The sequence below is a fragment of the Centropristis striata genome, chromosome 17 (assembly GCF_030273125.1).
Source record: "Centropristis striata isolate RG_2023a ecotype Rhode Island chromosome 17, C.striata_1.0, whole genome shotgun sequence".
Classification (NCBI taxonomy): Eukaryota; Metazoa; Chordata; class Actinopteri; order Perciformes; family Serranidae; genus Centropristis; species Centropristis striata.
The window spans coordinates 15,360,453-15,374,189 of record NC_081533.1 but is presented as its reverse complement, the minus strand read 5'-3'; the positions used below and the strand labels follow the sequence as shown (position 1 = coordinate 15,374,189).

At 33.9% G+C, this 13,737-nt stretch overlaps 2 protein-coding genes across 3 annotated transcripts in view; one reads left to right on the top strand and one right to left on the bottom strand.

The window, feature by feature from the left end:
• lpcat4 (lysophosphatidylcholine acyltransferase 4) overlaps nucleotides 1–3,221 on the top strand; it is a 21,619-nt gene extending 18,398 nt beyond the window's left edge. The window contains exons 11-13 of the mRNA XM_059355454.1: nucleotides 1,066–1,158; nucleotides 1,485–1,620; nucleotides 2,544–3,221. Of these exons, the coding sequence (XP_059211437.1) occupies nucleotides 1,066–1,158; nucleotides 1,485–1,620; nucleotides 2,544–2,716 (402 nt within the window). The 3' untranslated portion in view covers nucleotides 2,717–3,221. The remainder of the gene's footprint in view (nucleotides 1–1,065; nucleotides 1,159–1,484; nucleotides 1,621–2,543) is intronic.
• On the bottom strand, nucleotides 3,126–13,737 carry LOC131990062 (uncharacterized). 2 transcript variants are annotated; one of them, XM_059355452.1, is made up of 6 exons: nucleotides 13,665–13,737; nucleotides 10,631–11,361; nucleotides 9,429–9,589; nucleotides 7,841–7,948; nucleotides 6,737–6,832; nucleotides 3,126–5,030 (listed from the first exon to the last, which is right to left on the bottom strand). In XM_059355452.1, exons 2-6 carry the CDS (start codon nucleotides 10,812–10,814, stop codon nucleotides 3,294–3,296), a joined length of 2,286 nt encoding a protein of 761 aa, XP_059211435.1. In that variant the 5' UTR covers nucleotides 10,815–11,361; nucleotides 13,665–13,737; the 3' UTR covers nucleotides 3,126–3,293. The 2 variants fall into 2 exon arrangements, with proteins under 2 accessions (XP_059211435.1, XP_059211436.1); XM_059355453.1 differs by having other exon boundaries at nucleotides 9,429–9,565.

The window sequence follows — 13,737 nt, the reverse complement described above, 5'->3', positions numbered from 1 at the left end:
GCAACATCTAAATCAGGGATGGCCAACTTAAATGCTGCAGGGGGCCACAGTTTTTCATGGACACACATGTAGGACCGTGCACTTAACCAGATATGATGAAACTGCAATTTTAAATATGTTTACAGTGCAGTAACTTAACATATTTCATGCTCAAATGCATGTTTAACAGTATAAATAGGAATACAAAAGGTTTGTAAATTTGAGTACGGGGATGATGTGAGATCGTCTGTTTGTCCTAGTGAGGAGCCTTGCTGCAGCATTTTGGATTGACTGTAGACGGTTTAAAACAGGGGTCTCAAACTCGCGGGCCAATTGCGGCCCTTGTGGCGATATTTTGTGGCCCCCACCTTGATATGAAAGTTTAATGTGAGTTTTATATGAATGGCACTTTACAGTGTTGTGTGTGGAAGGTCCCTTTAATTACTTTTTTGGGGTCATTTTGTGCCTTTTTTTGGTAATTGTGTCTTTTTTTAATAATTGTGTCTTTTTAAAATAATTTTGTGTCTTTATTTTGGTAATTCTGTGTATTTTTGGGTCATTTTGTGTCTTTTTTTTAAAAGTAATTTAGTGTTTTTTCAGTCATTTTGTGTCTTTATTGGTCATTTTGCGTCTGGTCATTTTGCGGCCCCCAGGTAATTTGAGTTTGATACCCCTGGTTTAAAGCGAACATACTGAGTGAGGAGAACAGTGAGTTACAGTAGAAGGCATCCCTTTGGCACTTTTGGCAAGATGTCTGTTATGTAAATTACTGTTTATTCAGAGTGATCTGTATGATACAGTGAATCCTCAGATATTAAATTATTTATTTTGACATTTGAAAGGCTTCTATAATATACATGTCATGGATAAAAATGCAAGAAACGATGGCGAACTGAGAGAAATTTGCAAAGCAACTAAAGTGAGCATAATGATTTGCTTTCCTGAAACAACCTGTTTTGTGTTTGTTTTTTAGTCATTTAATAATAAGCAAATCGGATTGATACTGTTTCAAGTTTCTGCTCACTCTGTTCTCAGTGATGGACACAAAAAAAGTTTAATAAAACCGTTTATGTGCTTTGTTTTCAGGATGACACTGTGGACCTGAGGCAGATCTATTTGAATGTTGCTGCTCTGTCAGGATTTGTCAGCTTCGAGTCTCTGCTTCACACTGCCTTTAATGTAAGTCCTATTGTTTATTTACAGCATTTGGTTTTTGATATTTGCTCGGACTCGAGATTAAAAAATGCCTAATCTCTGTAAACCAATATCTGCATATGATTGCAGAATCTGTAGGCAATGGGATAAGAATTTTTCTATTCGTACCATCTTATTTGTGGTCCCACTCTTTTTGACTTTTTGTTAGTATTGTTTTTGTAATTTTACATCTCTTTTTCCTTTTGTGTCTCTTATTTGGTCCTTTGATCATCTCTCGCCTGCGGTTATATTTAAAAAGTCCAGTGTTTTTCATGCTGTTCTCATCTCTTTCCAAATGTTTTATTTTGCAGCTGTTTGATAAAGAGGCCCGAGGCAGTCTGAGTGCAGAGGAGCTGTCGGGCCTCATGGGGGCGCTGCTGGGCATCCCTCAGCGCCAAACAGCTGAGCTTTACTCTCTGGCCTCCAGTCAAGGAGAGCTGACAGAAGGTGAGTTTCTCCAACAGAATCGAAATGCCTTTTTTTTTTTTTTTTTTTTTTTACTTTGTACTGGACACGTGATGCGCCATCCTCCATTCGACTTTCGTATGATTTTAGGTTACTGAAGCGTTGCTTTTCACAGTTTATCAAAAATGAATTGTGCTTTATAAATAAAATTGCCATGTCTTTTTAAGACACATGTATATTTAGATTAAATTTCTTAAAGGACAAACCTTTAATGTTTAATAAATGTTTTTAGTTACATTGGAAGGGAAGTTGCACAATCTGTTCCCTAAATAATAATAATAAAAAAGGTATACATGTGTCTTATTCAAGCAGTAAAACGTAACATTTCACTGCCAGGATACCTGTTCAAGTTTTCATTAACTTCATAACATATTTGTTATTATAATAATAATTATACATTTTATTTATTTATGTATTTGTGGTAATGTTTAGCTATTTTCTTAATATTTTTTCTATTTTGTATTGACATATTTATCTTATCCATTTTTTCACTCTTTTTTCTATTTGTTTACTTATTTATTTATTTATTTATTTATTCATTATGTGTTGCTCTTATGTTTTCTTACATAATGTTTGTTGGTTTTAGCTTTAAAAAAGGACAAAAATTTGATAAATAAAATAAAAATCCGCCTGCAGAAAATCTCCAGCAAGTGCTGATGAACCACCGTTTTGTATTGATATGTTAATTTGAATTAATTAATTATAATTATATTTATTTATTACATTAATCTTATCTACCCTTTACCTTTTTTACAAATTTGTTTAATCATTCAATTATTTTAATTTTTTATGTGTTGCTTTTGTGTTTTTTTGCATAACATGTTTGTTGGTTTTACCTCTTGAAAAATAACTTAAATTAAAGAAATTAAATAAATTCAATAAAAATTCTGCCTCGTCTTGCACAGAAACTCTCCTGCGAGTGCTGACGACCCACCCGACCTATCAGAGAGCGGTGAACGAGTGCATGATGCGTCCGGAGGAGGCGGGCTCTATGCTGACCAATGGGAAGGCAGAGAACAACAACGGGAAGATGCAGAATGGAAACGGATCCATCCACCACAACAAAAAGTTTGAATGAGGATTTTTCTTCTTTTTCTCTTATGGAAATCATCCAGAAATTGGACTCAAGTTTGTAGTAACAACGGGACATAATCAGAATAATCGTCGACAAAGGATTGTATTTTTTTTAACTTTTGTGCCTGTGTGTATGTGTGTGGATGAATTTTTATCACTGTAACTTTTTATTACATTATAAAACCAAAGAATAACTTAAATTAAGCCTAGTTTGTGCGCGTGTGTGTGTGCTTGTATATTTAAATTGTCTTTATGTCTGCCAGTGAACATTTTTTAATCAACAGAAGAAACATTGTTCAAAACTCACTTTGTGTCTATTGAAGCAATAAAATGTCTTATTTATATAATTTCCTTTTTATGTACATAAATGTTTTTTTTAACGGGGACAGTGGAATGTGCGAGAAGAAACTCTGTAAATCAAAAAAAGTTTATTTTATACAAATGAATTCTTCCATTTTTCAGTGACTTTATTTTACATGTAAGAATCAATTAAACTGTGAATTATTTTACGGAGGTTGTGCTGCGTGGGTTAATCAGCTTCCTGACACTTCTTATTCTTCTTACTGGCTGTTCGTGTGCGTTTATTTTGCACGAAAGAAATAATTCATACTTTGTAGGTAACTTTTAGGTTTTCCTACATGGAAACGTTGGGCTGCAGGTGTTTTTACAAATCTCTTTTCACCTTTCTCATTTACCGCCAACTTTTGCTTTTCCTCTCCTTCCGCTCTGCTCTTCCACCTTCCTCTTTTCACCGGACTCAAACTGTTCATTTTAGTTTCTACTTCCTCCTTGACCCTCGTCTCGCGCTCATTTCGGCATCTTTTCATCGGACTCAATGCAACACTTTCCTCTTCTCCATTTATTCCTTCACCTCCATCTCTTCCACCTGCTGGTAGTTTGGAGTTAGATGGTTTATATGTTGCTTCCTGAACCCCTGTCCTAATATTAACTGTCCTTTTTGGCCTTAAACTGTAAAAATACAAAGTTTTGTTTCCAGTGACTTCACTCTCCCCTTCACCTTCACGTAACGCTGCGGTTTTTCTTTGTCGTTTGCTCTCTGGACTAGTCAAATCTGTATTTTTCTCACAGGTTTTCACAGTAGATGACTCATTTTTTGCCTCCTTTTGTGAGTCTTTAGTTGAACGAGTATCTGTCTGAACTTTTGGGCTCTGCGGAGGACATTCAGGTGCAGAAACCTTGTTCTCATTAGTGTTGCAACCTGCAAAATTAAAGTTTTTCTCATCATTTTCTGCCCCGGGTTCAGAGCTCAGACTGGGGTCGTTGTGTTCCTCCTCCTCCTGTTTCTGCATCTCCCCTGTGAGCTTTTGAGACGCCTCCTCATCTCCAGTGTGTAAAAACTGCTCGGCTGTATTAGCTGCTTTTTCGGCCTCTTCAAAATGATTCTCCTCTGTTGTAAATAATCGCCTTCCCCTAAAGGGCCGTCTCTTCTGTGTCTCCCTCTCTGGGGTCAATATTGTCGTCTTCTTAACTCTCTTTTCACTTGATTTCCTCTCATTTTCTCTCTCTGTTATCAATGCACCACTCAGTCTTGCTTTTGCTTTTTCAATTTGATCCGACAGCCTCTGACTGCGTCTGATATTTGTCGTTCTCTTGGGCTTTTCCTTCTTTTCTTCTGTTTGCATCTCTGCAACAGTTTCAGCCTGGAGTTCAGAAGATTCAGAAGCTCCAAATGCTGTCTGCAAAACTGTCTGTTTTACAGATGCATAGTGTGATAAATTGCTTTCAACTGAGGGATCCAAAGAGTCTGCATGGGAATCTGCCATGAAAGACCAATTGGCTGGAGCAGAATTTATAGTTTTGGGGCTGTGCAGCTCCTCAGGCTTCCTTATCAGAGGCAGTGGGTGATAAAGTCTTCTCAAAGCCAGGACACTCAGAGCTGGAAGGCCGACGGACTGTCGTGGGCTGAAATCACCTCTTAAACTTGGTGCATGATCCTGTAAAGGGTGCTCAATGGACTCTAGAAGTCCTTTCTGAAGCTTCGTGGCTGACTGTGCCTCCAAAGCAGAAATGCAACTTGTGTTTGGGGCAGGAAACTGCAGAGATGAAGTGAAGTCCATGAAAAGTGAGCCGTTTTTGTCAAAAGGAGGCGTAGCATCAGCGGTCGGGAGTGCTTCTTCTTGGAGGACTGAAGTGAGGAGGGGGGAACCAGGAGTCCAGCCCTCCTGTGGTCCAGTTCTCCCCCGAGGAGCATCGTGGTTTGTCTTCGTGTCAGATTGCGGCGGAGCCAGTTGGAGCGCTGCAGGAGAGACGCTGTTGGAGTCAGAGGACACATGTGGCAGCTGGATCACCTTCAGACTCTACAAAGGGACAAGAAAAGCAAAAAGATTGAAATTAAAGATGAATTCGTTGGCCTTTTTTTCTGTAGCATTGTTGTCAGAGAAGATCAATCAATGAGACTTTATTTGTATAGCACTTTTCATACGAGAGAGATGCAACACTAAGCGCTTTACATAAAAAAGGAGAAAATAACAATATTAACTAGGACTGTAAGCAGTACGGAGCGGGCCCTCGCAGTACACGCATGTCGGGGCATGCTGCCGTCGGGGTGTATGTGTTACAGGGGCCAGTCTATACCACCCCTATGAATTTCATTGCTTTAAGTCTTATAGTGTGGCCACGGTGGCAGATATGAAATTAGACTGCCACCACAGCGCCACCTAGGGGCCGATCAATAAAACCTTAAAGGGTTATCCTCAGGAGGGCATTGACAATAATTGTACCAAGTTTTGTATAATAATGCACAAACTATCCCTTTAATCCTCATACAGTGTCTGAAGGAGGACTCTTAACTGATATGTATAAGTTAGAAGAGGCAGGTAGCAATGGTGGAAAGTAACTATGTACATTTACTCAAGTACTGGACTTAAAGTACAATTTTGAGGTACTTTTATGTACATTTTATGTAACTTTATACTTCGACTCCACTACATTTTGAGGCATGTATTGTACTTTTTACTCCTCTATATTTAGTTGAGAGCTTCAGTTACTTTTCAGGTGAAGATTTAAAATGAAAAACATGATACATTTAAGATTATTACCCATTTTTATAAATTAAACCACTTAAAAGTTTATTTTATTTAATAATAATTTTATTTTGAATATATATATATATATATATATATATATATATATATTATATTATATATATATATTTTTTTTATTTTGTAATTTTTCATTTTTAATTTTTAATTTTTCAAAAATGTTTCCCCTGCGCGTGTTTTCAACGCTTCTGCGCACGTGCGGTTTTTTTCCACGCATGCGCAGAAGCGCCTCAAAATCGAAGCAGCAGAGACTGAGAGCAATTTGTCGGTTTGGTTTTGACGCCAAAATGAGCGGTTTCAACAGGGATTAATACATTGTGATACATTTTTATAAGCTGTTTACCTTCATGATATAACAATAATAAATTTATTTATATAATAATTTTTTTTGTGTGTCTCTTGGTCATTTTATGTCCCTTATTTGGTCATTTTTTGGCAGTTTTGTGTCTCTTTGTGACTATTTGTATTTTTTTTTTGTCATTTTGCGTCTCGCTTTGTTCCTATTGTGTAATTTCGACCCTCTTATGTTATTTTTTGGCTGTTTTGTTTCTCTTTTTGGTTGTTTTGTGTCTTTTTTTGGTAATCTTTTAGTTGTTTTGTGTCATTTTGCAGCTCTGTGATTGTTTTACATCTGTTGTTAGGGTTTCTTTGTCTCTTTCTGGATTGAATCTGTAGTCATTTTGTGTCTCTCTGTAGTCGACGGTTTTGGCCCCTCACACTGTGAGTAATTAAAAGGGGTAATAATGACTTGAGTGCTGAGTTGGCAACACACCAGAGATGTGTCAGGAGTAGAAGGTTGATGTCTCTGCAAAGTCAAAGAGTGAAAAAATACCTAACAACTCTCTACATTTGCATTTTTAAAATAGCACTAATGCTGAAATTGGCTCACTCTCCCTGGATCAATCTCCTGCTCACAAGGAACAACCACAAGATTTACAGAACTTTATATCATGTTTTATCACCTCTTGCGCTTGTTTTTCCAGTGCGAGGAGGTCGGGGAGCTCCGCTTCTGCAGAAAGCAGGAAATCCAGGAACTCTTTACTCAGCATCGACTCCACCTGAGACACAGAAGAGTCAGAGGCAGAGACAATTCAACTTTTTGCTTAATTTCCAAACTGGAAACTAACAAAACAGAAGAAAAAATACATTAAAAAATCAATTTATCCAGTAGAATACCACAAAGTTGGCCAACAATGACCAGTATCATCCAACAGCAAGAGAATAAATGAAACAAAAAGCTAAATATTTATTCTTACTCTTTTCTGGGAAATAACATGATCATATAGTCATGATTAAAAGATCACAATATTAAAGTAGCCTATATTTTTTACATTATTATACATACAATCTACAGTATTTGTCATTGAATTCTAGAAATGAAAACTGAAAAAAAATTAAGAATAAATAAAAGTGAAATAAACAGCGAACTACTCATCCTAATTATTATAAACATTTAATTAAAAAATAAATAATGGCTTAATGTGTATAGTATCACTAAACTACTGACCATTTATTTAAAGAATAATATACAAAAATAAACTACTTAAAATAAAGAACAAATTTAAATAAAATAAGTAGCTTAATATGTTCAGTTTCGGTAAAAAACTGATTTAATTTTTATAATTTATAATATAATATTTATTATATTTATTATTATATATTATTAATATAATATTTTATAATAAATTTAATCTATATTATATTATAACTATAATTAATTATATAATTATAATATAAATATAATATAAATATAAATTATAAAAATTAAATCAGTAGTTTACCGAAACTGAACATATTAAGCTACTTATTTTATTATATATTATTAATTTAATAATATAGAATTATAATTGTTATATTTATAATTTAAAGAATAAATAAAAAATAATTAAATCTATATAGTTAATAGCATTTTTATTATAAAGTTAACCTATTTTGTGCAAAAAAAAAAACCCCAATCTATAGTAAAAGAACAAACAAAAAAACAGCATGCATTGAAACCATTAGTTAGTGATATTTCTGTGATAAGCCAATATTGTCTGACTGATAAATCTAAAATGATAACTCACCTCTCTGAAAAAGTTCTTATCACTGCACAGCTGATCCAGATACTCCAGAAACGAGGCGTTTTGCTCCAGGTTCTCCTCATTTTCTCCCTCTGTGGCCTCCGAGACGCCCTGAGAGAAGATATAAGCACAAACTTTACTTCAGAGATTTGATTCATGATTAGATGTCAACGTTTTTTGTAACATCTTGTGTAGCTTTGCATGGTTATTTGGTTTGTTTACTATGTTTGCAGTAATAATGCAGCTCAGTTATTGTTTTGTGTCTATTTTCATGGTGGCTTTGAATCTATTTTTATAATTTTTGTATTTTTTTGTTATTGTTTTGGATCTATTTGAGTCATTTCACATATTTTTGGGGTGGTTTTGCATCTATTATTTAAGATGTTTAACATTTTTATTTGGTAGTTTTATATCTATTTTGGATTTTTACAATTTTTATCTCTGTCATTGTTTTGCATTGTCTGTGTTGCATCATTGTTTGATCATTTTGTGTCTCTTTTAGGTTATTTTTGGTTACTTTGCGTCAGTAATATTGCAGCTCAGTGATTTATTTGCATCTATTTTTAGTCATTTTGTATGATTGTTTTGATCAATTTCAGTCATTTTACGTGTTTTTTTTGTCTTTTCTTAATATTTTTGTAAAATTTTTGGGTTGTTTTGTGTCTTTTTTTAAGTAATGTTGCAACTCTGTAATTATTATGCATTTTACACATTTTTGTGGTTGTTTTTTTTTCTATTATAGTCATTTCACATGTGGTTTGGGTGGTTTGCATTCATTTTAAACAATTTTTACATTCTCCTGTGGCAGTTTTGCATCTATTTCAGAAATTTTGCAACTGATTGTGATTGATTTACAATGTTTTTAGTCATTTTGTGTGTCTGTGTTGCATTGTTGTTTGGTAATTTTGTGTCTCTGTTATGTCTATTTTTGGTTACTTTGTGTCAGTAATATTTTAGCTCAGTGATTTCTTTGCATCTATGTTTAGTCCTTTTGTGTGATTGTTTTGATCAATTTTAGTCATTTTACATGTTTTTTGTCATTTTGTTTCTCTTTTCGTTCATTTTTTTGGTTGTTTTGTGTCTTTTTTTAAGTAATATTGCAACTCTATCTATCTATTCTTAGTAGTTATTTTTAGTAGTTTCACACATTTCTGTGGTTGTTTTCTTTTTCTATTTAATTTCTATGTCATTTCACATGTGTTTGCATTTATTTTTAATCATTTTTACATTCTCCTGTGGCAGATTTGAATCTATTTCAGGAATTTTGCAACTGATTGTGATTGATTTGCAATGTTTTTTGTCATTTTGCACTTTTTCATAGTTGTTTTGACTGGTCTTTTGGTCATTTGTGTCTCTTTTTTTGTCATTATTTTCCTTTTGTAATTGTTTTGCATCTATTTTCAGTCATGTTTCATCTCTTTCTGGTCATAATTTTACTGCACAATCATTATTTTACGCAGTTTTGATCCATGACGAAATGGTTGCTATAGAAAGTGACTTTAAAAAACTTTTAATTTTATAGCTAGCCCTGCACAAATATTTGTCTCAAAATAATACATTTTTTTCTTTTTTAAACATAATGACGGGGTACCTTGGGACTGATGGAGTTTTTCGTCTTCATGTATCCCTCGAAGGTACAGTCTGCCAGTGATTGCAGATACAGTGCAGATCCAGGACAAACCTCAGGCCTTGTTCTTTCATCATCTGTGTTGTTTTCTTTTTCTTCTTCTAAGAGGAAAGACAGCGAAAGAGCTGAAAAAAGGAGAAGAGAATTGGGATGAAATTGTCAGATCAAACATCTCAATTTTTTCTAACTGTGCCCTTTTCCCAAGATCTCAAAATGCAACAGGGAAAGAATGAAGAAAAAAATTATATTTCTTGAACTAATTTACACACATAAAAAACAATCTACTGCTATACTAACTTAAGTAAAAGTAAAGTAAAAATACTCCATAACAAGTCGAATTTCAGCATTTACAATCTTACTAAAGTACAAATAGAAAAGTATTTTCAGCTAAACGTGCTTTGGTAGGAATGTGTCTTTGGCATGGAAATATAAGACCCAGAAATTCTTAACTATTCTGAAAGTAATTAAGTATAAAGAATATGTTACTTGATCTGAATAATCTATGTTCTATGTATGTCTGTACGAATGTATAAAAAAACAATCTTTTTTTTAAATGATTTTGCAAAATAAGGACTTTTATTTCTTTGATTTCACATTTATTCATCATTAAGTTTTATTTCTGCCTGGAATTATGAAATAAAAGCCACCCTGAAATAAATAAAAGTATAAATTAAACAACATTTATTTATGTATTAATTACCTCATTTATTTATTTCAGGATTTATTTCATGGCTGTATTTATATTTATATTTATATTTATATTTATGGTATATAAATTATTTAAATTTATAGTGTATATTAGTATATTTTTATTTGTATTTACAATATATTTTTATTTATATTTACAATATATTTTAGATATATTTACACTATATTTTTTAAATGTATATTTACAGTATATTTTTTGTATTTACAATATATTTTAGATATATTTACACTATATTTTTTAAATGTATATTTACAGTATATTTTTTGTATTTACAATATATTTTTAATTTTATTTACAATATATTTTTTATTTATATTTACAGTATATTTTTATTTAAATTTACAGTATATTTAAATTTATATTTATTTATAAATTAATTAAATTAATTAAATAATCAATATGAACGTAAATGCCATTCCATATGATAAACACGGCTAAAAATCCACTCTCATGTCACCTCCTTGCACTTCCATACAGCTCCTTGACCTCTGACCTCCTGACCCCGCCTGCTCTCCAGTCTGCTCTCTCCCTGACGCTGCACGCTCCGCTGTGAACTGCTCGCCGACCTGCCAAGCCGCCCGTCTCGGGACAATCCTGAGGTTTGAGATGGTGAAGTCAGGCACAGTAATCACATCGACCATGAGATAATATCACCTGCTCATATGTCTCTCACGGGTCTGGACTGCAGGGCTGATGGACGGAACACAGGCACCATCCGGGCCGAGCCCCCGGCACCAGCAGCCAGGACCCGGGAGGGGAGCAGGGGCTGCTGAAGGGGACCAGGACATAGGGACCGAAAGGGTCTTGAGGAGAGCAGGGGGACACTATGAGCTCTGGTACGAGTGGCGTGACGTTTAAGACAGAGGAGCGGTCCTGAGGAGGGACGGGGCCGGTCCGGCTCGGGGTCACATGGTGCACACACTGAACGTTTGGCTCCATTTGTACCCGAGGCAGCGTGTCTGCTCGTGGGCCAGGCTTGGCCTTCCTCTGGAGCATCTCTGCTACTGTAAAAGGCCTCGGAGGCATCAATTGATACAGTTCTGATGGACGACACTGTTCCTTGTGTGAGGCAGGAAACAGTTGATGGTTATGTGGAGAGCCTGACTGAGTGTTATCAGACTCTTCTCTGTTATTCAGAGAAAACATCCCCGGATCCATTTTCGATCTCTGTTCGTCTGTCGCTTGTAGCTGTCACAGAAAGTGAGAATACAAAGAGTGGTGAATAGGAAATTAAATAAGACACTACGGCACAAATCACGTCTTTAATTAAAATCATGTACTTACAGGTACATCTCAAAAAATTTGAATATCTATGCTTATAAGATCTCTTTGTATCAGATTTTTTTTTAATATATATATATTTTTTATTGATTCACAGTTGCGGTAAACAGTACAATCGAAGAGACATATTTTCATTTTCTTATATAACCCAACACCCATTCCACTCCCCTAGAGACCTTTACATCGTTGTATTAATAGGTTAATACACCAGATCAGTTAAAACAACAGTGTGTAGAAAAATAAAATATTAATAATAATAAAAAAATATATATATACACACACCCATACATAAAATATATATAAAATAAAATAAGTAAAAAATAAGTAAAAAAATTAAAATATAAAACATACGTATATACACATACACACCTTTGCATCAGATTTGACAAGATTTTACAATTTTTTTCTATCATTTCAGGAGCAGTGTGTAAGATTTAGGGAAATCCATTGACAAAAATGGAATAAAATATTTATAACTATGCTTTCACTGGTGTATATTCACCTACAGGTACATCTAAAAAAATTAGAATATCGTGAAAAAGTTCAATATTTTTGTCAATCATTTCAGAAAGTGAAACTTGTACATTATATAGATTCATTACACATAGAGTGAAATATTTTAAGCCTGTTTTTCTTGTAATTTTGATGATTCTGGCTTAGAGATTATAAAAACCTAAAACTCAGTGTCTCAGAAAATTAGAATATTGTTAAGAAGTTCAATATGTGAGTCCTGGGTCAGTGGTGCACTGTAAAAAATGTTTGTAGAAATAACAGTAAAACACTGTCAATTTGCATCAGAAATAGGTCGTAAAATTAAACATTGTACATCACCGTAGCAGATACTTTTAATTACTGTCAATCAAAGAATAGTAAAAAACTTTAAAATCTACCACCATAAACAGTAGAAAACACACAGTTTTGCTGTAAAAATATAAATTTTTCATATAAAGTTAATGGAGAAATACCACGATGACACAATTATCCTAAAAGTAATGGGATTATTCAGTATAAATTACAGTTTTTGCTGATATTTACATTTACATACGCTCACTGTATTTTTTACGGTGATGTTCTGGCAACTACGGCTGCCGGTATTTTACCGTAATTTAAACAGATTTTTTTTTACAGTGTGGTTTGGGGCCATGTCCTCTGCTGCTGTTGGTCCACTGTGTTTTCTGAAGTCCACAGTCAACATAGCAGCCATCTAGCAGGTACCAAGAGCTGGTTCAGTGACCATGGTGTTACTGGGCTGGACTGGCCAGCAAACTGGGCTGACCTGAACCCCATAGGAGTCTATGGGCTGTTGTCAAGAGGAAGCTGAGAGACACCAGATGACCTGAAGGCTGCTATAAAAGCAACATGGTGCTGTAGGCTGATCTCCTCCATGCCACCAAGTATTAATGCAGTAATTCATGATTCAAAAGGAGCCCAACCAAGTATTGATTTTATAGAAATGAAGATACTTTGGAGAAGCCTGACATTTGTGTTTAAAATATCCTTTTTTAAGTGATCTCATGTAATATTCTAATTTTCTGAGACACTAAGTTTTGTGTTTTTATAATCTCTAAGCCATAATCAAAAAAATTACAAGAAATACACGCTTGAAATATTTCACTTTATGTGTAATGAATTTATATAATATACGAGTTTCACTTTCTGAAATAATTGACAAAAAATACTGAACTTTTTCACGATATTCAATTTTTTTGAGAAATAAATAAAAACTAATTTTATAGAAATAATATATTTTATTTTAGACTTTCACTGAGAAAACCATTGTCTTAAAACTACAAAAAAATACTATAGTCTAATATTATTTTCCTTATTTTACTGAGATCATTTTTTAAACCAACACCTACAATTATTCATTAGTTTTCAGAAGTGTAACCCCTTAAATGCTTATTAATACATATTGCAACTGTTGTTATAGAAAAATACCCACAAAAATGTAAATTTTTTTCTGTATAGTAAATGCTTTGGGGATTTTTTCACAGTCTCAAAAGCAGCATCAAACACTTCAGTGGTCCATAAAACAGCAACAAGTGGAAAATAGTGAAATGATTCACTCCTAATTTAATCATTTAGTCATGCAATTCAGTATTGACACTTATTTCAACAAGTCAGTAAACCTTCAGCTTCAAGTTTTATAGTTAAAATTAAGTGGCAAATAATACCCAGTGTAGGTTAAATAAAATACTCATTATGCCTACCTTTCAAGTGAGAGATAATTAGTTGGTCTTCAACCACTAGATCAGTTTGCATCTGCAGTATATTTTAAAAATA